The 23,382-nt window shown below is 50.0% G+C and overlaps 4 protein-coding genes across 5 annotated transcripts; 3 read left to right on the plus strand and 1 right to left on the minus strand.

The window, feature by feature from the left end:
- Positions 1-10: 10 nt before the first annotated feature.
- On the minus strand, positions 11-1,721 carry LOC131207852 (putative gustatory receptor 2a). Its single transcript, XM_058200483.1, has 5 exons — positions 848-1,721; positions 604-680; positions 466-531; positions 205-294; positions 11-142 (listed from the first exon to the last, which is right to left on the minus strand). Exons 1-5 carry the CDS (start codon positions 1,719-1,721, stop codon positions 11-13), a joined length of 1,239 nt encoding a protein of 412 aa, XP_058056466.1.
- Positions 1,722-5,529: 3,808 nt separating this feature from the next.
- On the plus strand, positions 5,530-6,930 carry LOC131209677 (mitochondrial fission 1 protein). The gene is made up of 3 exons (XM_058202798.1): positions 5,530-5,718; positions 5,864-5,980; positions 6,044-6,930. The coding sequence occupies exons 1-3, from the start codon at positions 5,674-5,676 to the stop codon at positions 6,329-6,331; spliced, it is 450 nt and encodes a 149-aa protein (XP_058058781.1). The 5' UTR covers positions 5,530-5,673; the 3' UTR covers positions 6,332-6,930.
- A 230-nt stretch (positions 6,931-7,160) lies between these two features.
- On the plus strand, positions 7,161-8,123 carry LOC131207853 (uncharacterized). Its single transcript, XM_058200484.1, has 4 exons — positions 7,161-7,235; positions 7,296-7,526; positions 7,587-7,740; positions 7,804-8,123. Exons 1-4 carry the CDS (start codon positions 7,161-7,163, stop codon positions 8,121-8,123), a joined length of 780 nt encoding a protein of 259 aa, XP_058056467.1.
- Positions 8,124-8,906: 783 nt separating this feature from the next.
- On the plus strand, positions 8,907-22,273 carry LOC131209349 (ATP-binding cassette sub-family G member 4). 2 transcript variants are annotated; one of them, XM_058202401.1, is made up of 8 exons: positions 8,907-9,260; positions 14,860-14,990; positions 19,465-19,582; positions 19,652-19,841; positions 19,914-20,738; positions 20,805-20,973; positions 21,047-21,147; positions 21,215-22,273. In XM_058202401.1, the coding sequence occupies exons 1-8, from the start codon at positions 9,229-9,231 to the stop codon at positions 21,713-21,715; spliced, it is 2,067 nt and encodes a 688-aa protein (XP_058058384.1). In that variant the 5' UTR covers positions 8,907-9,228; the 3' UTR covers positions 21,716-22,273. The 2 variants fall into 2 exon arrangements, with proteins under 2 accessions (XP_058058384.1, XP_058058383.1); XM_058202400.1 differs by lacking the exon at positions 8,907-9,260 and having other exon boundaries at positions 14,294-14,990.
- Positions 22,274-23,382: the final 1,109 nt, after the last annotated feature.

The raw sequence follows: 23,382 nt of genomic DNA on the forward strand, positions 1-23,382 counted from the left end.
ATATCGATCTTCATTCAGGCAACGGCGTGATCGATGGCGAGACCGAGACGTTCCCCACGACTGACTCCGATGCGGCGGTTGCATCCTCCTTCGGCATAAACTGTATAAAAATGACCATGTAAGTCGCGATTGCAGCTGCCATCTGGAGTCAAGTGGAAAACCGATTTGTTAAATACATTCGAAAAGGGGAGGCAACTGGCGTACCTCTTTCAACAGGACCAAGTCCAGGTCGAAAAATCCGCCCAGCGAGAAGTAGAGCGGAGTGTGCTGAAGCAAGAGGGACAAGCTTTCAACCTGATAGGAGGAAGTGGGGGAAACAATGTTGAATGAAACATGAAGGCGTACCATTTTGCTACAAGTGCATTGGATAGGTCCCAGGGTCGTGCCTTTTTAATTCATGAGCTGATTAGGAGTGAAAGCAACACAGTCACTTCGTGTCACACAAATTGCACTCGCAATACGAACCATTTTGCCGAGCAGATCCACTTCGTCACCGTTCCGATGGTGCAACAATTGTCCCATCTGGCTAACCTGCGGCGAGAGAGAAACCGAGAAACCCGTCACCGAGGGGCCGACTTGAGACGGTGAGTCAGGACACGTTACCTGGCTTTTGCAGTTCTCGCAGGCTGCCAGCAGGATGCCGAGTGCTGCGAACGTTGCCACGATGCTCAAAATATATCCTGTCGGGATGAGAGTGCAATTTTTTGGGGAAGGTTAGTGTCGCTTACGTTAGACGGTGAAATGGTGTCAGCAAAAATCAATTCGATGGTGGTCGTGGCGAGGAATATTTTTAGCCCATCAACTGGATTACTGGGTGGGCTGGAACCGTGTCAGAACGGAATCTTACCGAAAATATCGTCAAACTGATTGAGATAGAGCAGCGAGTACATCGTGTAGAGGTCGCAAGTGCACTGTATAAAGTTTTGGAGCAGGTTGACCAGTTGCGAGTAGACGCAGCAGCCGTTCAGGTCTGAGGCAGTGTGCCACAGGGACAGGTACGTCCTTTGGATGCGCAACATTCGCTGGACACTGTTCACTTCACGGCCGGTGTTGACCGTTGGCCAGGCAGATGGCTCGGCCCGATGGAGCACGTTCCAACGGGACTCCTTACGCTCGCCCCTGTTTCCACTGACGATTGAAGTCAGCTGCCGGCACAGGACCCCAAACCGCGCGGCCAGCCGGTCAATGTGGTACGTGTGGTGCAGATGCTTGAGGCGGATGATGAAGAGCGACGGCACCGTCAGGAACCAGATCGCCTGCTGGACCGAGCCCGTGACCAGATTCGCCAGAACACCCAGTTCGGCGGTGCACACGACAAGCACAAACACTAGCAACTTGTTCCGATAGCGCCGATTGGCCAGAAGCAAATCCGCGCTGGCCGCCGAACCCGTCAGCCACTGCAGCTGGCCATCGATCGCCGAGAACCGCCGGTCTATGGCACGGTACGCGTTCCGTGCCAGGAACGCCTCGAGAAGGACCAACAGGTGCGCCACGACGGTGATCGAGCTTTTGATGAAGGGAATGAAATTGATCCGCCCGCTCGCCGGGTGTCGCGGGTCGGCGAAAAGCCACTTTCGTTCGGCCACGCAAAACACAAGGACACCGACGTACAGGACAATGTTGGCGGTGCACCAGAGGAGGGCCAGTGCGGACAGCACCGGAAACGACTCGGTGGCAAACGATTGCAGGCCGCACAGCTGAAAGATGAGTGTCGGCAGCATTTTTCAACTGTCGGACGGCTGCAGCTGAACTAACGCGCCGAAGACCTAATGGTGACCGAGATTTATTCGCAGCGAAGACTCTGACTGACGTGGGAAAATTTTCAGCTGTTTGCTTGATGACGCTGATTAATGGAGTTTGAATTTCGGGACCCCCCGGCGACAGGCTTGACAGTTTTTGGAGGATTGTTAATGAGGTCTCGATGTGCTTTCTGTTCACTAATTAAGAATTGATGCATCTGGCTTCGTGCAATGGCGACCGCTGTGGGTGGGTAATTTAGAATGGATTTGGGTTCTAGTTCAGCGCCCTAAACGCCACTCAGATTGTGCTCTTTGTTGTAATCATCGAAGGTGTCCGTCTTTGGGATGAAGTTAATGTAAATCACTAGATACGTCGTTATTGATGCGAATATCTGAAAGAATTGAGGACTTATTAGCTACTGGCAACACACCACAGATCCAGGCCAGACATACCGTGGTTAGGGCACCCAAATTGAGTTCGAAAAAGTTGGCCGCTGAAAAATGTACCCTTTCGTTGTTGAGTTGTTTCGAAAAGCGTTGAATCTGTTCCGAAGCAAAAAGAAATAAATGGCCTGATGGGATTCTCGTTTTACAAACCGTTTCGGAACGATACTCCACCAAATCGATCGTTCGGACAGGAAGAGGATCACAAAGCACGTTGTGGAGATGATAGAATGTCATTTCGCCCTGCAAAAAGGGAACGGATCACGAGTCACGTAGGGAAGCTTCGGAAAAATTCCGAGCCCTTGAAATATACCTCGTTCAGGCAGCGCTGGCAGCTGGAGAACAGCATGTAGAACATCAGCAGCGGTGAAATGGCGCACAGGAAGGACTCGACCTTGTACAGGTTTCCGTCGTAATACAAACTGGCGTACATCCAGTATCCGTCGATCGTGGTGCAGATAAACAACATCACGATAACGCAGAACAGTTGCCACCCGAACCGATCGTTCACGTCGCCGGTTAGTTCCTTCATAATGTTTTGCACCGCCTTCAATCGTACGAGCCGATGATGGATCTCATTAGGCGAAAGGTGAACTTTCGATGAGAACGTCTCCGGCACCTCGTTACGACCCGTTAGCTGTAGCTGGTGGTTGACCATTGCGTACCGATTCCGTATGTACTCGACGTGCAAGAGAAAGAACGAATCCCCGATTCGTATCAGTATGAAGAACCAGATCTTGAACCACCAGTTCCGATACCACACCACGTTGGCGGAGATCCGCGAAATGATGAATAGCTCGTTCACTGTCGGTATCACGTTGTAGATCAGCACGCTTTGTTTGCACGCACGCACCAGTTTGTGGTTGAAACGATCCAGAATCCCCGGGGTTAACTCTATGCGCTCGTCGATACTGTCCATCAGTCGGGCGATGCGGCGCTGAAGAGGTAGCTTGACGACCGATAGCACTACCGACACTAGTGGCACCGCCAGGGGGATCTCGAATTGGATCGCATCGGCAAACGTTCCGGTGGCGTCACTTAGGAAGAAAATGGTGCCTGGATTGATCAGGGAAAACGCGATGATGCCCAGCTCGATGACGATATAAGAGGATACGATGACCGCGGTCAGGGTGTAGAGAGATGATAGCACTTGCCCTTGCAACGGTACCAGTGCCAAGCCAAGAAGCTGGAACATTGGATAAATCGGCCCGAACCGGTGATCGTAGTGTGGCCGCCTAGTTGATGTCATCGTGGCAGGACTTCGACCCAGACTAAAGTTGGATTCCAAACAGAGAATGTGTTTATTTGATAATGTATGCTTTGTAGATCGTACCTTTCATTACCCGATACATTATTCAATTCACTCTGACACGACGATTAATTTACATCGTCATCCGCGCTGTGTGACCCTCCGTCGGCCAGATTTCTTTTTTCGACACCAAACTGAACCCGATTCACGATTCAATTACCTTCCGCAAACAGCAGTCCGACGTCATCGGTCGTTTTGATTAAAATTAGATCCGTACATAAGCATAAGCGAACCGTTTTTCCATCCAACTCCGTCCGGGTTTTTGGGCAAGTTTGCGAAGTAAATTAAATTTTCACCATACGTGTCCACCTTCCCGTTTAGCGCGAATAATGCAACTCCAGCGCAAGTGACAAATTGCATGATGAAAATTGCATTCAGTCCGTTCGGTATAATTACTGTTTTCTTACCACGGTTGGCTGCAGTTAGAAGTATTTGCCTAACCCAGATAGGAAATGGGCCAGCAGCAGCAACAATGGGCGGTGGTTTTGTGGTACGCTCGGTTTTTCCAGTGCATCGGTTTTCAGCCGTATGGACTGGAAGATGACAAAATCAATCAGTTTCTGCTCCTTACGGTGGTTCAGTTCCTTGCCATCGGCACCAATCTGTTTCTGGTGACATACGACCACCGGTGTATCCTTTACACCTGCGAATCAATCGGAATGGTTGTGGACTGGGTCAAAGTGACGACGATTGTGTCTGCCTACTGTGTCATTTATGTGGAACTGTTTCGTACCCGCGAAACGGTCGGTTCGTTCTGGAATCGGATGTACCGGATTCATGTTGCTCTCGAAGGACGAAACATGGTCAATCACCGGCAGCTAAGACGTACGCAGCGATGCTACTGGGCGTTTGTGGTCGCATCCTTCATCTATGTTGCTGCCAGCGATGGCATTTACTTTGCTACGGCAGCCAGCGATGGGTCCAAGATATTTATAAAGTACCTGTTCTGGCTGCAGTTTGTTCTGCATCTGAAAGAGCATCAGCTGTTGTATCCATCGATCGTTTTGAACTTTTATATCCGCGCAACGCACGATTGGCTCCAACATCATCTCCATTTGCTGCGCTATTCGGAAAAGCTGAACAGTTCGCGCTACACACGGTTTCTGATCGGTCGCATTCAATCTCTGAAGCTAATCCACGGAGATCTTTATCGGTGTAGTGTGGACCTGAACGCAGCCTTCGGGTGGACAGCTTTGGCCATCTACTGCAAAACCTACATCGCGATACTCTCCAACTCGTACTGGGTTGTGTTTTGGACGCTGAACGGTCAGCCGCATCTGTCGATAAGTATGAAACGCAAAAGTATTACAAAATGAAAAAAAAGATAGTTGTAAGGTATCAATCTGGTTCCAGAAATTGCCAGCCAACTCCTGGTTAGAATGGTGTTTATGTCGGCGATGTATTACGTTAACAATGCAGCTATGGACGCGGGCAGACACTTTCGCTATACTCTTCATAAGATTGATCTTAAGGCGCAACTGGACAGTACCCCGAACTACATTATGGTATGTTTGACCTAAACTGAGCTACTAACTTTACCAAACACATTCCTTTGTAGGTGGAAAGTTTTATACGACAAGCAAATTTGGAACGCATAAAAGTAACAGCGGCTGACTGCATTACAATGAATTTCAAACCTATGCTCACAGTAAGCGTTTTAATTTTGTACATGCCTACTTCAATAGAAACCTTACTCACTTATGTACTCACTTTACAGATTGTTATTTCCATATGCACCTACGTTTCTATATTCATTCAGCAGGCTCCGACCGTCGAAAGAATATTGGAATGCGATCACAGACCAACATGCTGAATGCCTTGGCTCGTCTTCAGTGTTGAATAAAGCGTTTGTTGTTCGTTTTATGTTAAGCGGTGGATCATAACAATTACACAAAATCTACCCAATTCACTACTAGTAACCGTCGATTTGAAGCAAAAGGCTGCACAATATTTAAAAAAACAGAAACGTACGCAGCTAGTGATTGAAAGAACGCAGCCGAGTGGTTCCTTGCTGTCAAAATAGAACCGTGGCACGCAGCCATCACTGGAGCACAACGCAATCAATTTCTTGGGTCTTGTTTTCGAAAGAATCTTATGATCCCAATCGCCGAAAACGTAATTTAGAGCATCGGATTCTGCAGGTGGATTGTGAAAGTTAACCGTTACACCTTCCCGCGCACAATGGAGGAAATACTGAACGACACCATTCACAACGACGAACTGGAGGTAAGTGGAACCCTGGTGCAACAGCAGGTTCTCGGTCTTTCTGGCCCGTTCCTGTGCCTGCGTCACCAATGCGCGGTGTGAGCGGTCACGGGAATAGATAATGATTCATGCCCTTTGTCGTGTTCTCGTTTGCCATCGATTTTAGAAATTCGAGAAAAAGTACAATGAGGAACTGAAACTGAGAGGCACCGTTTCAACCACAACACAGTTCGAGTATGCCTGGTGTATGGTTCGGAGCGACTTCAAAAGCGACATGAAAAGGGTAAGCAGTCCCCAGCAGCGGTTTCCGTGGAGGATGGCTGAATGACGTATTGGTTGTTCTCAGGGAATATCGCTGTTGGAGAATCTGTTCGCAAGCCACCCTGAAGGGCGCCGTGACTACCTGTACTATCTGGCCATCGGGCACACGCGACTTCAGGAGTATTCGGAGGCGCTCAAGCACGCCCAAGCGTTCCTGGAGATTGAACCGAACAACCAGCAGGTGATCGCCCTGGAGGAGATGGTCAAAAAGCGGATGGAAATCGAGGGCCTCAAAGGTGTCGCAAAAGCCACCGGTGCAGCACTGGTCGTCGGGGGTATTTTGGGACTGGGGTTTGCGCTGTTTAAGAAATGAAAATCACAGTAAACTTTCACGGTTGGCCGAGGGGGCCACCATGAAAGATTACTTCTCCCGCTTGGCTGTAATCAAAGCCCCGTTGCTGGTAGCATTCGCAAACTTTGGCTGGAGGCTCGAAAGTTTCAGTTTTTATTTAGTCATAATTAATGATACGTTTTAGCGGAAGCCCTCTTGGAAGTCTAGGAATTAATTTATCAACGGCAAAGGCTGCATAGAACTAAATGTGGCGAAAAAGGCATAAGTGGCGCATAAAAGTATGTCAATATTCGATTCGAAAACAGCAAAGCGAATCTTCCGGTTCTGTTAGAATCACGAAACGTAGACAACACGCTCGTTTCCTGAGTTAATGATAGGGGTTTTAGTTTATCTCTTGATGCTTGGCTATGAATTACACGCAGGGAAATCGTATTTTGAGGTACAGACGGTAGCACGGTAATGGTCCAAGCGATTCTCGTTGTGAGGTGTGCCTGATTTGCGAAGAACCGTCGTTCCCGTTTGTGAAGGCAGATCCGTGGGGAGTAAGTGAAACAAAAGGCAGGAACATGATAGAGTGATATCGGTTTGTAATAAAATATTCCAAATATAGATGTATATTTAATGGCCGTGCGTTGTGATCCACGCTATCTTCGCCATCGGATTCGAGCATATTGTACTGCGTTCAGTGCTGTCAATCAACGGACACAAAAAATCGCTTACGGTTTCACGATTAAATCTTTGTACAGACAGGTTTATGGCCCGGAGTGTTCTAATCAGCACGCAACACGCAAGGTGCTTTCGCCGGGCAAGTGTGGCACAATAGTTAACGCTGAGTGCTTTCTTCGGCAACATGCCACTGATGAGACTGTTCTGCTTCCGGTTGACGGTACGCTTAGGTTCGATCATAGTCGGTGGATGCTGTATTGTAAGGTTGACGAAAGGATATCTTAAGGCACGGAACTGAGCCTGAAAACTCTTCCAACAGCTGGAAACGTTGGTCACAATGATCGTCCTCGCTGCACTCGGTGGTGCCGCCTTCCTGAAGACGGAAGCATTGTACTATGAGCAGAATATGCAACTGTTTAACCCGCACTTCGCCTTCGTTTGGTTAATCAAAATGTGTAAAACAAGCTCGGAATCAACGTACATCGTTTTAATGGTTTGCATGACGCTGTACCTGCCGTGCTGTTTGGCGATGATGGCAGGATCGTATTTGGTAAGTTTTTTCCGGACGCGGTGATCAGCGGATGGCCTTAAAATAATTTAAAACTTTCAGATGAAACGATACCTCTTGGTCCCGTTCGTTGTGCTCGAGTTGTTCCGATTGCTATGCCTCACGCTGATGCACGTGGTGGCAATGCTGGTGGTGAAGAGATCGGTAAACGTGGGATATCTGATAGCCCTCACCATCCTCGGCACTTTTATCCTGCGTAAGTGGTGCCGAATCTCGATGCGAGTCCAAATTAGTCCCCCATGTTCCGCTATCGTTGCAGTCTTGCTGTTCTACCTGTGGGCGTGTGTGGTGGCTCTTTTGCAAATTTTAAAAATCGTCCGATCACCAGAATACATTGCCATCTTCGGAGACAATCCGCTGGCACCCGTGGATCCACCGGTGGCACCAACGAGACACTCGCCGAATGGGCCATCGAATGAGCAAGCGTATGGACTGGATGCTGCACTAAACTACCAAGAGCAGACGAAGGAACGGAAGCGTTTGCCTCCAGCAGCATTGTCTTTGGCGCCGTTCACGGGTTCCAACATGCTGTGGGATGATTTTCGAGCCATCCACAGCCGTTACAACCGCGAAATCTAGTCCGGGGCGCCTACCCGTAGGCAATCGGAGCCTTAAGCGATTGCGTGCACTCAGTACCATCAGGGTTCAAATCTATTTCTAATTAATCTGCGATGCTTTAATAAGAATTCAGAGGCGGTAATAACGTTTAATAAGCTATGCTTTCTTTCTTTTAACGATATCGTCATTTGTACCATAACTTTCACCATCGTTTTATATTGAGCAAACAGAGCTCCCGTCTCTGGTGTGTCCATTTTCGCCTATCGGCGTAGTTTCGATTCGGTTTGTTTGATTTTTTTTTTGTTGTTGTCACGATCAAAGTGCGCGATCACTCTCGCGCGATCACCAACATTACCGTGGATCCGCGGCCGACCCACACCCACACCGAGAACCGTTCGTAGCATAAATTCGTGTCCGTCGGGTTTTACAGTGAATGTCTATTTTTACCTCCGGCACGAACCGCTTGTGTCACAAGATGCGTCGTGATGCGGCTGAACACTGTTTGATTCCCAAACAATCGATCCCAAAGTTGAATGTAGGTTGTGAAAGGCCCTAAGGGGTGAAAAAACATCTGGCCAGCACTGTACGGTGGAACATCGTACGGTGGCCCTTAACGCATCCGTTTCTAATCGGTGCCGCGATCGTGTGTTCGGCCATGTTGCTGGCCGTTTGCCATTTGATTTTTATTACAGCCCCCTTTCGCCGGCCCCTCTCGCCTATTGCGCCTATCGACGGCCGTGGTCGATGTGGTCGTGTCAGAACGGAACACGGGGCTCGGGCCCTCGAGTTCGCGGGATCCAGTGGATAGACCAAGCGCGCGATCGGCGGCGGTTCAAGTGGTTCTACCCCGTTTTTCTCTCGGCTTTCAACAACGCGAACCGACGGCCGCGGACGGCCTTTGCATCATTCGGTAATTGCTGCCCCAACCGAGAGGATCGTCCCCACGTTTTTTGTGCGCGTTCTCGGGTGGACGCTCGCGGATGGTGAAAGTTTTCCAACTTTGAAGGTGTCGCGCTCGGAAAAGGAAAACGGAACGAGTTGGCTCGTGAATCGCGTGTGTTCGTGTAGAAAATCCGAAACAGAAAACCGGTGGTGAATCGAACCCACGGTTCTGAGCCAGACCAAGATGGATAAGGAGTACGTGCTGAAAAACAATATGTAAGTGTCGTCGCAACCGCCCGATTTGTTTTCCTCGGCCATGCTCCGTCGGTGCATTCGCACACTAACACACCGAAGTTCGTTCGTTTTTCCTCGCTTTTCCACGCCGTTTAATACCATGTGCCGCAGTGGTATGGTATTTTCTAAGCTCACCGTACACCGGTGGCAGTGGTAGTAGTGTAATGGATAGATTAGAATTAGTGCGCCACAGATTCTCGAAAGCGAGCACGAAAGAAAACAGACAAAACAAAAACGAAACATGCAGAACAATCGATACGGGTGCAACCGAAGAAAAATGGCGTCACTTTTAAGGGTGGCACACGTGTGTGCTCCATCGGACTGACCTACTTTCCGGCCGCCGGTATGTTGGCGGCAAATAACAGGATTTTGGTTTTTGACCGTCTGACATCCCCCGAGGGGCAGGGACCGAGGGACCGGTTCCGGCGCGGGCCGGATGCTATCAGGCATTGAACTTATGATGACCGCAGTCGGCGGGGCAAGTTTTGCAGGAGCGACAGACCCTGTCTAATCGATGACCGGATTGGTTGGACCTGAAAAGCGCAACAGCACCGTACTATCAATCGACGGCGATCTCGGCTGGTGCGGTTATGTTGACGCACGGGACTTTAAGGGTCAACGGAAAAGGGGCAAAAATTTTTTTTTTTCGAAACATACAAAGCACATACAGCGAGAAAGCTTAGGTCACTAGGAAAGGGTTTTGTTTTTCTGCTAACTGAAGTGTCGCTGCTGATTCGTATTAATCCTCATCCTGAAGTGGTGCCAGTCCTCTCCAGAGTGTTCCAAAGTGCAGTTAAACAATGGAGCGTATTATCATCATCGGAGGAGGGTTCACTTCCGAGCGTTACAGGCCGTTTGATGTCCTAGATTTCCTTGATTTCCATCCACGTTACCCATCGATCGCATATGATCAGTGCACTCCAGTGCAGTTGCTAGGGAACCTTCTAGAAACTCTGCTGAACCCATCAATTAATGCAATGTCTGTTGGCAGTTCATGGGCCAGCGAAACTGGTTAAACCTGGACCCCAGCCACTGGAAGATGGCTATGGCTGCGTGTCGTGGACTTATAAAGATATCCGGAGTCCGGTCGCAACGGGTGACATCGCCGACTTGCTAAATGGCAGTCTGACGGAAGTCATCGGCTGTGATGGCCGCCTTGCCCAGCGGAGTGGCAGTCAGCGGAACTAATGCATATGCGACGCAACGGTCGGGGTTGGCCCATCGGCCTCGGCGAGAACACTCGGCGCGAAGCCACTATCTAGGTTAGCCGTTGTTCTGTTGCTGCCGCTGCTCGGACACCGCAATCGGATTTTGCTCGGTTCGATGCGCCGCTATCGGCTCACAGTTTGGTCTAACTCTGCCTCTCCTCGGTCCAGTGGCGCTCGCGCGTTCTTTTTGCGCGTCTTGGGCCACGCGCGCTGGCTCCGACCGGGGGGCTGCCTCACCATCTGCGAGAGTTGTACAGGTCGGCCTTCAAAATACCACTTCTAGGCAACGGCTCCATGGTCCCCCCCATGCCGCTCCAGCTCACCGCAGCCACTGTGGCGCAAACCAGCCAGCCTTACAACCTGTTCGCGGGCGCGCGAATTTGACCGTGTGCGGTCGAAACGAGTTAGAAATCGTCATCCGCTCACCTCTCGAGGGTGCGTCCTTTCTCACGCTTCGCCGGCACCCCCCTAGGCGCGCAACATTGCGTTACCTTCTCCCCAGTCAGCGCAGAGTCCATCGTCAAGTGCGCTTCCAAATCTGACGGCGGTGGTGGCGGACCACGGACCACGTTACCACGGACCAGCGGACCACGTTACGAAAGGCGTACGCGGCGGTGGTAAATGTTTTAGCCTGGCAGTGGAACCGGTGTAAACTTAAACTTGGTGCCGTTACCACAACCAAGAGCCGAGCCTACAAGAATCCCGTCTTCGGGGGCTTATTTACTTTTGCATTTTAGGGCTATGCAGCCGACAGAGACTTGCGAAAAAGGCTGTGACGATCCGGCACGGAACGGGTTCTGGGGCGCGAGATCGTTACCCTTGGGCTTGTGACGGGCAGTTTCGTAACCGCGGAGTGGTTCCGCCGTTCCGACTGTCGAGTTCGTATTTTGATTTGTTGCGATGGTTTTTGAAAGGACCGGCTGTGCCGCCGGCAAGTTGTTGAGGCACTATAAGAAGCACTATTTGAGCGATCAGAAAGTTGGTAGAGGAACTGGAAAGGAACTGCGGAATTGCTACTGGCTTTGTAAATAACCATCCAATACACGTGACGTCATCAGGCTAAGTTTCGATAGCGCTCGTGAATTATCTCATGATGTAGGTCATCGGAAAAAAATGACAAGGGCGCCCTATGCTCAAAGGGTTAAGTCGGTGCAGCGGCGCCACTGGGTGCCCTGCTCTGTGCATTACTCCCGGAAGCGGACAACCATCGACGGCCGACAAGCGGTTCTGAAGGAGATCGTGCTCATTAGAAATGCTAAACGTGGAGTCGAGTAGTTGGTCTCAGTTCCGTCGCCGCTAGTCGGAACGTGGAATCTTCTCAGTGCGTTCAACGAAACTGATCTCACTGGCCACACTGACCAGCCAGATCATCTCACCAGGCCTGATAAGGGTCGGCGTGCGGATGGGAATAGGGCAACAACACTTGTGTGGAGCAGGGTGTTAAACGAAGCGCTGCGTTTGTAATGCCCTGGCCGGTACTGATAGCGCCTTGCGTTCTGGTTGTGGCCCTGTAGCCCTGTGCAACCCCATCCTTTGTTTCCGACGACGATGACGTCAAGCGATTAAGTGTGCTGATTTGAATATCTGACCGTTGTGCGGGTTCAGGGCTTAAAGGGCTAACGGGCGGTTTGACAGGGCTTGACCATCCGGGAGGCGCTATCGGCAGAGTTTTAATTGTGCTCGCTAATGGCGACGGCGGGTGACCGATTCGTCACAATCGGAACAGTTGGTCCGTTTAATCTTTGTCCAACGAATCGTTATCAGGCTCAAAGGTCGATCGATTTTCGGGTGTGCTCTACGTCATGCAGCCAACTCGTATGCTGGGAGGTCTTTAGCAGTCATTAATTAAAAATTGTTACCTAAACATTCCACTGGGTGGTGTCGCATTCGGGACCTTATCACATTCATGTTGTTGTGTACGTAGCTGGCAACAACTGATGGCAATAAATTACTACGCTATTAGGAAACATTAAACTAATACATGTGTTAACGTTCCACAGCAGATAATACCTGAAGTGACCTCCTAGTTTCCTGAGAAACTAAAAAAAAAACGATACATGGAAGTATACGTTTGAATTGATGTTTCCATTTGATATACCCTAAAAGACTCTAGAGCCACATTTAGAGAGGTCTTCTCTTCCGCAACGCGCGTCTTATGTAAAGCTGAAGCGATGTTGATCTTGCTGGTTGTGGACATTTACACATTCGTTACCAAAATATTTACGGCCGCCGCTGACTCAGAAGACTCAGTGAGAGATAACGGAGGGGCCCCCACCGACTCAAGGCTGTTCCACGTGCGCCAGTTCCATTCTTGGCCGTCCTTTTCGAGGCAGCCGGCCGGTGGTGGCCCTCTCTAAGCGTTGAATAATCAACCCCCCCCGTTTGTGGATTTCTGCTTCCGAACCGTGTGTTGCTATCGGCGTGGTTGACAGTCGGCGAAGGCCTCGCCGAATCGGAACAGCCACGGTGCGAATAACAGCGCGACCACGGCGCTTATCACTGTGCTAAGTTCAATCGCGTTTCAAAGTCCAAACCGGACCGCGGGGTTTGTTGTCCAGAGGGAGAGACAGAGAGAGAGAGAGAGAGCCTCTATCTAACACAAGCTGTTGACCACTGGCCTAGCGATAAGACGGACTCACCCTCGCATTTTGCTGCAGTTCTGTCATTGGAACCTACTTGCAGGATGTGCCCCATGAGCGCAAAGCCAGGGGGTAAAAGACCTGCCGCCCTGGTCAGTCATCCTGTTGCACAAACAAGATTTAGCTCCATCGATTCTAATGGTCCATTACCTCACATAGACACTGTTTTTGTACACATTCCGAATCGTCTCGCTTCGAAGTGGCCAAACCCAACAAATTGTGTTTGCTTCGGCTTTCCATTGAACAGCGCGCGCTAAGCTAACATTTGCATTTGGCCCAATCATGGTGAATCACGAATGAGCAATCGGATTTCTAGCATATTCACGTAGTTTCGAGTGGACAGTCAATTTGCGTGACTGATGGAGCACAATCATCGACAGGGAAATGGTTACGATTACGAGGATTGGCCACAAGTCTCTCTTATCTATGCTCAACCCGAACGGGGAAATAGCTGCCCGTGATTTTTATCACACATTCCCCGATAAGTTACGTCAATCTGCCCCGCGCCCGGAGCTGACCTGACTTCGAGACAGTTTCCGAGGTTTCCGAGTGCATCCGACTGCACTCGGCGACTGTTGCACGCGCACGTGTTGCATTTTGTTTGCAAGCCAAACATTGCACGCAATGCTGCCATGCAACCCGTTTCAATGGATTATTAATTTTTTCCATGCTTTTCGTCCGTCACTGTTGTCTCAAGGTGCGTGCTGTTCTAAGCCTTTGGCTCCGTGTTGGTATGTGTTGGTTCCAATTGCCTCTCTCTCTGGATACGGGCCCGTCGTGGAACAAAGAAAGAAACAATGAGTCAACAGTGAATGGCCGAGTGCGAGCGAGCGAGAGGGATTGAGACCGCGACGCTGTTTTGTGGTACGCACACTTGCCCTTGGTGCCCACACTTGCGTATGTGTTTGTGGCTATCGCTCTCGCTCCAGCGCGCACGAGTACTTTGGATTACGTGTGACACGTACTTGCACGCACACACGGGGGCCCATCACGGGGGACACGGTGTGAATATCCGCCGTTCCGCGGCTCACTCGTTGTTCGAACACCAGTCGCGGCAGAGCGGATTCCATTCTTTCCTGTGTGGCCGTGGAGCTGGTGATTGGTGATACGGGCCAGGAAGGACACTTTCCGCGCACTTTACGTGAGTCACGGTGCGTAGGTCACCTCCGTGAAAGGCAGTAAAGGCGCTGGGAGCTCGGAGTGTGGCGCGGAAGTGGTTTAGTCGATCCCTTGCGCGTTGCGCAAGCGAAAGAGAATCGGAGCCCCGTCGTAATCCAGCTTCCGGGCATAATCTAGAGGATCGTGCCCTGGATCGTGACTGTGTGAGTGCTGAGGAGATTGTGAACGAAAGTGCATAGGTGCATCTCGAGGAAAGTTTGTTACGCGCAATTGCACATCTCGCTCGGTCTCTCGCGATCTCTGTCCCGCTTGTGGGCTTGAGGAAAGTAAGAGCGCGCGTAAGAGCAGCTCGAAATCAAAACAAAACCACACAACAACAATCAGGACGAACCCGCGTTTGCGCACGTCACATATTGTTTTAAGTCGCGAAAAGCCGCGTGTCGAAGTCGCAAGTGAAAAACGTTCAAGTTGCGGTCAACAGCTGTGTAGCGAGAAAAACGAACGAACGGGTGTTAAACCGCGACCAACAACGGTCACAACAATGGCGGAAGTGATTGACGTTGCCGGTGGCAGCCGCAGTGGTGTGACTAACAATCTGCTCGATGATACCAATAGGAAGAATGGCGCCGTCCGGGTGCAGATCGTGCCGTCGCAGCCGAAGACGTTGTCACATCTGCCGCTCCGCCCGCCCGTCGATCTGGCCTTCCACCAGCTCACGTACCGGGTCAAGGAAGGACGTCGCAACAGTAAGTAACTTTTTCGTTGAACCCCCACCCACCCCGATCTACATGCTGTCCCGGAAGTCGGAAGACCGTGCCCTCATAGCTCATTGTGTTTGTAGGGCTGAGGGTACTCTGCTGATGACGTCGTAGGTCCCACTTTGTTTGCTCGCCCATTTTGCATGCCCATCGATTATAAAGTCAATCACATTTCAAGCTCACCGGCAGCGGGTCTGTCCCGGTTTCGCACGGTCATTTTGCACCCGTCAGCGAAAACGGCCCGTCAACCCGTTGCTGCAACCGATGCAGGTGTTTGCAGGATGATTACTGGTTGAATTTACCCGACACTAATTTCTGAATGCACATTCAATGGTTTAATCGTCCGCACATGAGGGAGCCTTGAGGGTGTCCTTTTACAGAGTATGTAACAGTCCCTTTGTACGTTTCTACTTTCAATCCAACCTTCGCTTCGCTGGTGAAGGGCAAATGAGAAACTCGTCAAGTTGGACATTTCTTTTTCTTCTTATCGGGCTACGATAAAAACTGCGGCCTTCGACCAACAACCCGTTTCAGACCAGCGGCCGGTCTCGCATCGCCCGTCGACGCAGTCCGGCAGTATCTCAAACGGGTCCTGCCAGGCCCCCTTGTTTGTCCTTCTGGGCGACCTGAGAAGAATTTGCGGACTTTGTTCGTCTACTGCCATGACATGGCCACTGGAGTGTTTCTTAAATGTTGTTTTGTCACCTGTTCTTATTATTTCGTTCAGAGGTACGTCTGATACGATGGCCGATGATTGGCTAGTGATCTGGCCCCCTTCAAACAGATGAGCTGCTCTAACTTTGCTCTGCGCTACCGATTTCATGGTAAATCTGTGTCACCGTGTTTGAGGGTCATTTCGCATATGAAATGACTCGTGGCACATTAACAGTAATGATTTCATGGCCGCGTGTGCCGCCCATCCGGTTGGCAGGTGATCTTAAAAACTCGATCAACCACGTGATCCGATCGCTCGGTCCCACCGCTCCAGAAGAAGATTAATTGCGGGTACGACGGCGGAGCCTTTAAGGGTGGCGCACGTGTCCTTAGGTCAGTCGGGGGGGGTGGTACTGTGTGTGGCTGTGGTTCCCTACACCGGCCACTTAATCTGCCCCGCTCCCCGAGCGAACCGGTTTGTTGTTTGTGTCGCCGTATGTGCGCTCCTTTAATTAGTCAAAGTTTCATTCCGTCATTCGTCAGACCCGGCGGCCCTCCGCTCCGCTCCGACCTTAGTGGCCGCGGGGTTGAGGCTTTCTTCGTTCCTCGCGGCGCCATTACGACGTGCGGTTGCGTTATTTGCGAAGGCTTCGACGTATAGAAAGGCTCTTCGGAGAGAGGTTTGCTAACGTTTGCACTCGGAACAGCAGCCTCCCCAGTATCGGCGGACACAAATGGCGTCGGAAATCCGTGAACCAGAAACCCGTGGACCGGACTCCCTTGACACGGTTCGTCCGCCATGCCGACTCTATTAATGACTAATGCGGGAAACTTTGCGGCCGTACAAAAAATCCTCGCCGCCGTATCGCTGATCGACTGGAAGCGCAACACCCGTCCGTGCCTATCGCTCTGTGCTCGGTAAACAATAGTGCATTTGCGTAAGTGCCGCGCTGGGCGGAGAGGTATCACTTACGAGAAGTTATTAAAACGCTGACGTTTTATAACGTGAGAACGCAATTACACGCGTGCGATCGAACTATCGACGGGCCGCGAAAGTTTTGCGAGCAGGTGTTGGAAATCATCGCCGACCGGACTGGACTTCCGGTATCGATTCGAAGCGTAAAACAACCTGGGCCGGACGGTAGAAGTTTCTAAAGTCAACAACGGCACCCGGCCGATCAGCCCGTTTCTGTTCCATTCGGTCTACAACACCCTGACTCGGGATCGTGACTCGCGGCTCGTCTTGGCGATCGCTGCACTTTTTTATTCTGGGGTTTTCTTTGTGGCCGCGAGGATGTCCGTTGTTCGTGTCCAGAATGGGGATGAATAATGCACAAGTTACGGGCTTTCGAACTGGCCACCGTCTGCTTGCTTCAAAACCTCGGGGCGGGACAAAGAATTTGGTTTTTAACTTATTTCACTTCCCGTGCACGGTGACCGTCACGATCGAAGCGCTACGAGTCCGCAGTAGATAAGGTGCGGGTTTTAAGATGAACCTCTTCGATTCCTCACACAACGATTTTGTTTCTAATGTACCTTATCAGGTTCCGTGTGATAAGGCGCTAAGACGCAAGCAACGCAACACACCTTTCGCTTTGTGCGCCGTTGGGGAGCGCCACCAACTTTCGGCCAAAGGATTCTCATTAGCGTTTGTTTTCAAAGGCCTCTAATATCCAGCAGATAAGTCAACAGCAATGGCAACGCCCACGTGCACCGGGTGGAAGAGCCGGCGGATAATGGCTATTTAATAGCGATTGTTAACGAAAAAACGTACGCATTTTATCAACGAGAATCAACCATTAACCCTTACGGCGGTGGCTTGTTGCCGATAAGCATCCGCCGTATTGCTGATGACTCACAGCGCCGGCTTTTGTGGGCTAATTGTCTCGTGGCCCAGGTTGGTTGGTCTAGCATTAAAAAGCATGATTCGAGGATTGCGTTAGGCAATGCACATGTTGTTGTCTAATTAAGGTAATCTAATCCACGTGTTACTTACAGCTAAATGTCTCTTAGTTTGTGCTTGGAAACGCACCCCGCAGGTTTTCCTCATTTCAAGGTGGCCATTACAATTTTTTGTCTTGATCCAACGCTGGCCAAAAAGAGGCCGGCGATAATGGGTTGTTTGCAACATAATGTACCTGTTTAAAATGTCAGCCGCCTTGGAACTGCACGACAGAAATCGTAGCGTAGCGTGTGCCTGAGTCTGAGCGATTAAATTCTAGGGATTTTTTCCGCGGAACTCACTGCGCGTTTTAAATGAAATCTCGCTCCATTTCGTGAATAAATTGTGTTGTGGAACAGGTTAAAGACACACGGCGCATGGAACGGTGATCGCGATAGTGTGTGCGATAAAATTTTGCGTTGGAGATTGTCGGAACCGGTTTCCCGACGGTCTTCGAAGCATATCCGCGTGATCCCTGCTGCCCGCCCGCCACTTGTCTGGCAAGCTATGTTTTGGTGGATTCGGTTGTGTTTTCGTCTTTCGTTCTCTCTCACACTGCCGCTGAGCAACGCAACCCATGCGGGATGCATAGCGGTCATTGGAATTGACCTTGCCCGGGCCAATATCGTGAGCCTGCCCATAAGGTGAGCCCGACGATGATGACGAACGGGTGTCGATTAGTAAAACGGCGTTTTCGCGGTGGCGTAACCAACGGGCGGCCTCGACAGATTCCAATGCCGAGAGGCGGCGGCAGACGCCGGTTGGTAAATATTCTCTTCTTGCTAACCCCTTCGACATTGGCGTTTTGGAGGGATGCTAAAAATGCAAATTATGTATTCGGCGGAGATTCGGAGACGATAATATACGCTGCGCTGTTTGCTTTTGGCACTCTGTTCTACGTAAGCATGATCGATGCGACCTTTACAGAGTTGTGCCAACGGAAGTTGTGCCCCCGGAGGTATATGGAATTCCCGTCCGATACATTTTGCTAAAAATTTGTTTAAAATATTAATGATAACCCATCACTTGAAGAAAATGCGTCATAGAAACAAAAAAATCGCACTAATGACCATCAACAACTGATCAAACAAAGTGATTTCGAGGCGGATCTATTACAGATTCTCAGCTAACAATTCTCGACAGGGAACGAACGCCTTGGCTGGTACACGTCGTGAGAAGATCAATACCGCTTGAATTATAAACGTGGGAAAGTGGCCACTGGCCATCGGCTCGGGTGCCCCCAACCTGAATTGGTTGGCCTTTGGAGAATGGAATACACTCGGCGAACGGTTGCATATTTTATTTGGTAAAGTTGTTTTGCCATGTAACTTGTTGATCTTTATAAATTGTTTCAACATAAAAGTAAACCTAAGGCTGTAGCTCCCCATGTCAGGTTTGTTCTTAAAAAACCCTCATTTTCCCCATCAGTATTGGAAATTACCCGTCAAGGTAACTTCGGAGCCGGAAAATACTTTTCACCCGGACTCGTCCCCGTCTGATCGATGTCAATTAGAAACACCCACTTACCATTACTTGACTTACCAGTCAGCCAGTCACTGCCGTTGATCAAGCTGTAATTATTACGTTCTTGGAAAACCGTCGCATCGATCGCAGAACTTGTTTAATTGCATGACGAACTCGATCGTCGGGAGTTCTCTCTCAACACGCTCGTCTGAATCGGCGCATGGATTGGTAAAAGTGTTGTCACCGAATGTAACCTTGTGGCATTCGAATTAATAACGATTCGTGGGGTTAATTGGCCGTGCGAATGGTGCAGGTGTCGGGGGCTCGTTCACATTTGGTGTCCGTGGACTCGATTCCAATACACTTATTTTTAATAAACCTTTCTTCTTATCAACCCCGTAGATGTAAAAACCATCCTGAAGGAGGTCAGCGGCAAGCTGCGCTCCGGGGAGCTGACTGCCATCATGGGACCATCCGGTGCTGGCAAGAGTACCTTGCTGAACATCCTGTCGGGATACAAGTAAGTGGCCGCAAACGATGGTTTAGGGAGCCTCAAGCTTAATATGCCGCCCGGTTCTCTCTGTTGTAGGACCACTAACATCGATGGATCGATAACGATGAATGGAAAGGAGCGTAACCTGAGCCAGTTCCGCAAACTGTCCGCGTACATCATGCAGGACAATCAGCTGCACGCGAACCTTACCGTCGAGGAAGCGATGAACGTGGCCGCGAGCCTCAAACTTAGCCAGAAGGTGGAGAAAAGTGAGAAGCAACATGTGGTAAGTAGGCACCACGGTAGGCATTGGCCGGTGGAGAGGTTTTTAATGGTTCCTTCCGTTCGCGCGTGTCAGATCAAAGAGATCCTGGAAACTCTCGGGCTGGAAGAGCATCGTCCGACCCTCACCCGGAACCTGTCCGGGGGTCAGCAGAAGCGCCTGTCGATCGCGCTCGAGCTGGTCAACAACCCACCGATCATGTTCTTCGACGAACCCACATCCGGTCTGGATAGTTCCACCTGCTTCCAGTGCGTCAGTCTGCTAAAGTTCCTGGCCCGCGGAGGACGCACCATCATTTGCACCATCCACCAGCCGTCGGCTCGTCTGTTCGAAATGTTCGACCAACTGTACACGCTGGCCGATGGACAGTGCGTTTACCAGGGAAGCACCCGGCAGCTGGTCCCGTTCCTGGGTACGCTCGATCTGGACTGTCCGTCCTACCATAATCCGGCTAGCTACGTGATTGAGGTGTCCTGTGGGGAGCACGGTGACCACACGCGCAAGCTTGTCAACGCGATCGAAAACGGCAAGAAGGATATTCGATCGGAGCTGGACTTCCCGGCGCAGAAGAACAAGAAGAATGAAAATGCGGCCAACGGGAATGCCAACCTGAAGGTGAACTACGAGCGGATGAACGGAGGGGCGAACAAGTACGCGGACAATCTGAACCTCGGCGGAAATGCGCTGCTGCCGCCGTCGATGGTGAACGATATCGCGAAGGATACGGAAACGATCAGGATTGCCGTCGAGCCGGAGAAGGAACCGGAGGTAAACAGTGCCCTGCTGCCGGTGGAGGGATCGTTGGATGTGGATCCGTCGCCCGAACGCTATCCCACCTCGGAGTTTCACCAGTTCTGGGTTGTTCTGAAGCGGACCTTGCTGTTCAGCAGACGTGATTGGGTGAGCATGAGTTATGGCGGTGGCCGAGTGTGCATCGGACTAATTTCCTTTTTTTTTTGCTTCTAGACTCTGATGTACTTGCGTTTGTTCGCCCACATCCTGGTTGGCTTCCTGATCGGCACACTGTACTACGACATCGGCAACGACGGTGCCAAGGTGTTGAGTAATCTTGGATTCCTGTTCTTCAACATGCTGTTCCTGATGTACACGTCCATGACAATCACGATTCTATCATGTGAGTTCCGAACATCTCGTTTCGCTTAATCCACGCCCAATCCAATCGTGTCCTTGAACTTCCCTCTATTTAGTCCCGCTCGAAATGCCCGTGCTACTGAAGGAAAACTTCAACAGATGGTACTCACTGCGGTCATACTATCTTGCGATCACGGTTTCGGACATACCATTCCAGGTGAGTAACTCTTACGGTTCGGTTTCGTATCGCATTCGTATTTATTCCCTATCCTTCTCTTCCGTAGGCGATCTTCTGCGTGTTGTACGTATCGATCGTATACTATTTCACGTCACAACCGCTCGAGTGGTTCCGGTTCGCCATGTTCCTCGGCTCCTGTTTGTTGATCTCGTTCGTGGCCCAGAGCGTCGGGCTGGTGGTTGGTGCTGCGATGAACGTCCAGAACGGAGTCTTCCTGGCCCCGGTCATGTCCGTGCCGTTCCTGCTGTTCTCCGGATTCTTCGTGTCGTTCGATGCCATTCCAATCTACCTTCGGTGGATCACGTATCTGTCGTACATCCGGTACGGTTTCGAGGGTACGGCGCTGGCCACCTACTCGTACGGTCGCGAAAAGCTCAAATGCCACCAGGTGTACTGTCACTTCAAATCGCCCTCGACCACGCTCGAGGAGTTGGACATGTTGGACGCAAACTTCACACTCGACATCGTGGCCCTGATCATCATCTTTATCGTGCTGCGAGTGGCCGCGTTCCTGTTCCTTCGCTGGAAGCTGAAGACCACCAGATAAAACTCCGGACTAATCCGGGGAGAGAGGACGTAGCGTTAAGCCAAAGTAGTGTGTAAGAGATTTTCATTTTTCTTATTGCCGAACCAAAAAAATACTAAAACGAGTGCGAAAACCTGCCGGAGCATGTACCGGAGATTAGTGTGACTTTGCCGGACCGGATGTGAGAGGGTGGAAGCGGCGAACAACATATCAGACACGATCAATCTAATTGCAGAAACCGGAAACGTGATGCAATGAATTGGTGCCTTGGCAGGACGAATTTCCACAACATATCTACAGCACACACAAAAATGTCGTACGGTTATCTCTCTTTGCAGAGATTTTTGATACCTTTTTCTACATTCTCTGCCGCCTGTCTTTCGACTATACATTTTGTACGTTAGGCTCCAGCGTTGATAGTGGATAGAGAGAAACGGGGTTTCTTGCTGTCGTTGAAGGGAAAATGAAAATACGGCCACTATATGTGATAACATTTTACCGAAAGCAATTAAATGGTTAAACACAAACACACAGCTTATTTTGTACAACGATGATACAAACGATAAACAATGGGGTTTAAGAAATACTTTCACTCTTTCTTGTCTTTCATTTTCAATTCGAAATCCGGCGAAATGCTGCGACGAAAATTGTGCGTTTAGTAGTATTTTAAAAATTTATTATTAATTTTTGAATTATTTTGGTGTGAGAATCTAGCGAATAAGAATAACCCTGTTTAACGCCCAAATGTATGCAAAATGTTGCTTCTGGTTCGAAATTCGAAAAATCGGGGATCGTTCGATTCGACGGTTTTATTCAAACGTTCAATTTACCACCTTGCTTCACTTCTTCGCTTCGGTCTTTAACATTCATCATTCTTTTCTAGCTCTTCAAAACATTGCTTTTCAATTTTCACTTTTCCCTCAAGTGAAAACACAAACCACAAAAAAATGATTTACGTTAACATAATTAATTGATATTGACACATTTTCTCTTTACAACAGAATTTTTCTATACTGGGTTGTTCAATAAGTTCTTGGCCTCGATACAAGAGGACGCTGCTACGAGCCTATTTTTTGTAATATTGCTATTTTTTTGTTATTTTTTCAGAATCAAAAAACCCAGAACAGAGAACAGAATCACAAAATATCGTTATTTATTTCTTCGCTTTCTTCGCGTCGCATTAGGTCCTTGACCGGATTAAGCCCATCATCATCATCAGGCCCGACAATAACCGCGCAATTGTGGAAGGTGGCATCCGGGACCGGTTACGGATCGCGTGCCCTGGCAAAAAACCGCCACTGCCAAACAACATCGTTAGGTCGAGGCGCTGGGCGAGCCGACGATTGATATGACATTTTAAAGGAGGCAAATCTGCATAAATCCGCCACGAGCCATTGCCATTGAAACAAACGATTCATATTTCATTCGCCGGCGCGGATGCACCGATCGGTCGCGGTCTTGATCGCGCAAGTGCAAATCATATGATCGGTCTATTATTTGCCGGCGTACGTTCACGATGAAAGCACAATGCGACGGGTGGCCAATCCGCCAGCCATCGACACCTCTGGAGCCTGATGCCGTTCATATTTAAAAGCTTCATTTCACGCGGTCCTTTATTTGTTTCCGATCGCCGACTCCCCGGCGATCCTTTAACGCCGAGATCAAGCGGTTCAGGCACAGAGAAAGGA

Source organism: Anopheles bellator, chromosome 2 (assembly GCF_943735745.2).
Source record: "Anopheles bellator chromosome 2, idAnoBellAS_SP24_06.2, whole genome shotgun sequence".
Lineage (NCBI taxonomy): Eukaryota > Metazoa > Arthropoda > Insecta > Diptera > Culicidae > Anopheles > Anopheles bellator.

Bases quoted from the DNA above. Each gene is read 5' to 3' on its own strand.
- LOC131207852 (XM_058200483.1), bottom strand. From the start codon at position 1,721: ATGCTGCCGACACTCATCTTTCAGCTGTGCGGCCTGCAATCGTTTGCC. The intron at 295-465 runs GTTCGTATTGCG...TCCTCCTATCAG, and splicing joins TGGATCTGCTCGGCAAAATG to GTTGAAAGCTTGTCCCTCTT. The intron at 143-204 runs GTACGCCAGTTG...ACTTGACTCCAG, and splicing joins ACTTGGTCCTGTTGAAAGAG to ATGGCAGCTGCAATCGCGAC.
- LOC131209677 (XM_058202798.1), top strand. From the start codon at position 5,674: ATGGAGGAAATACTGAACGACACCATTCACAACGACGAACTGGAG. The intron at 5,719-5,863 runs GTAAGTGGAACC...CATCGATTTTAG, and splicing joins TTCACAACGACGAACTGGAG to AAATTCGAGAAAAAGTACAA. The intron at 5,981-6,043 runs GTAAGCAGTCCC...GGTTGTTCTCAG, and splicing joins TCAAAAGCGACATGAAAAGG to GGAATATCGCTGTTGGAGAA.
- LOC131207853 (XM_058200484.1), top strand. From the start codon at position 7,161: ATGCCACTGATGAGACTGTTCTGCTTCCGGTTGACGGTACGCTTAGGT. The intron at 7,236-7,295 runs GTAAGGTTGACG...CTCTTCCAACAG, and splicing joins TAGTCGGTGGATGCTGTATT to CTGGAAACGTTGGTCACAAT. The intron at 7,741-7,803 runs GTAAGTGGTGCC...CTATCGTTGCAG, and splicing joins CCTCGGCACTTTTATCCTGC to TCTTGCTGTTCTACCTGTGG.
- LOC131209349 (XM_058202400.1), top strand. From the start codon at position 14,786: ATGGCGGAAGTGATTGACGTTGCCGGTGGCAGCCGCAGTGGTGTGACT. The intron at 19,583-19,651 runs GTAAGTGGCCGC...TCTCTGTTGTAG, and splicing joins AACATCCTGTCGGGATACAA to GACCACTAACATCGATGGAT. The intron at 19,842-19,913 runs GTAAGTAGGCAC...CGCGCGTGTCAG, and splicing joins AAAGTGAGAAGCAACATGTG to ATCAAAGAGATCCTGGAAAC.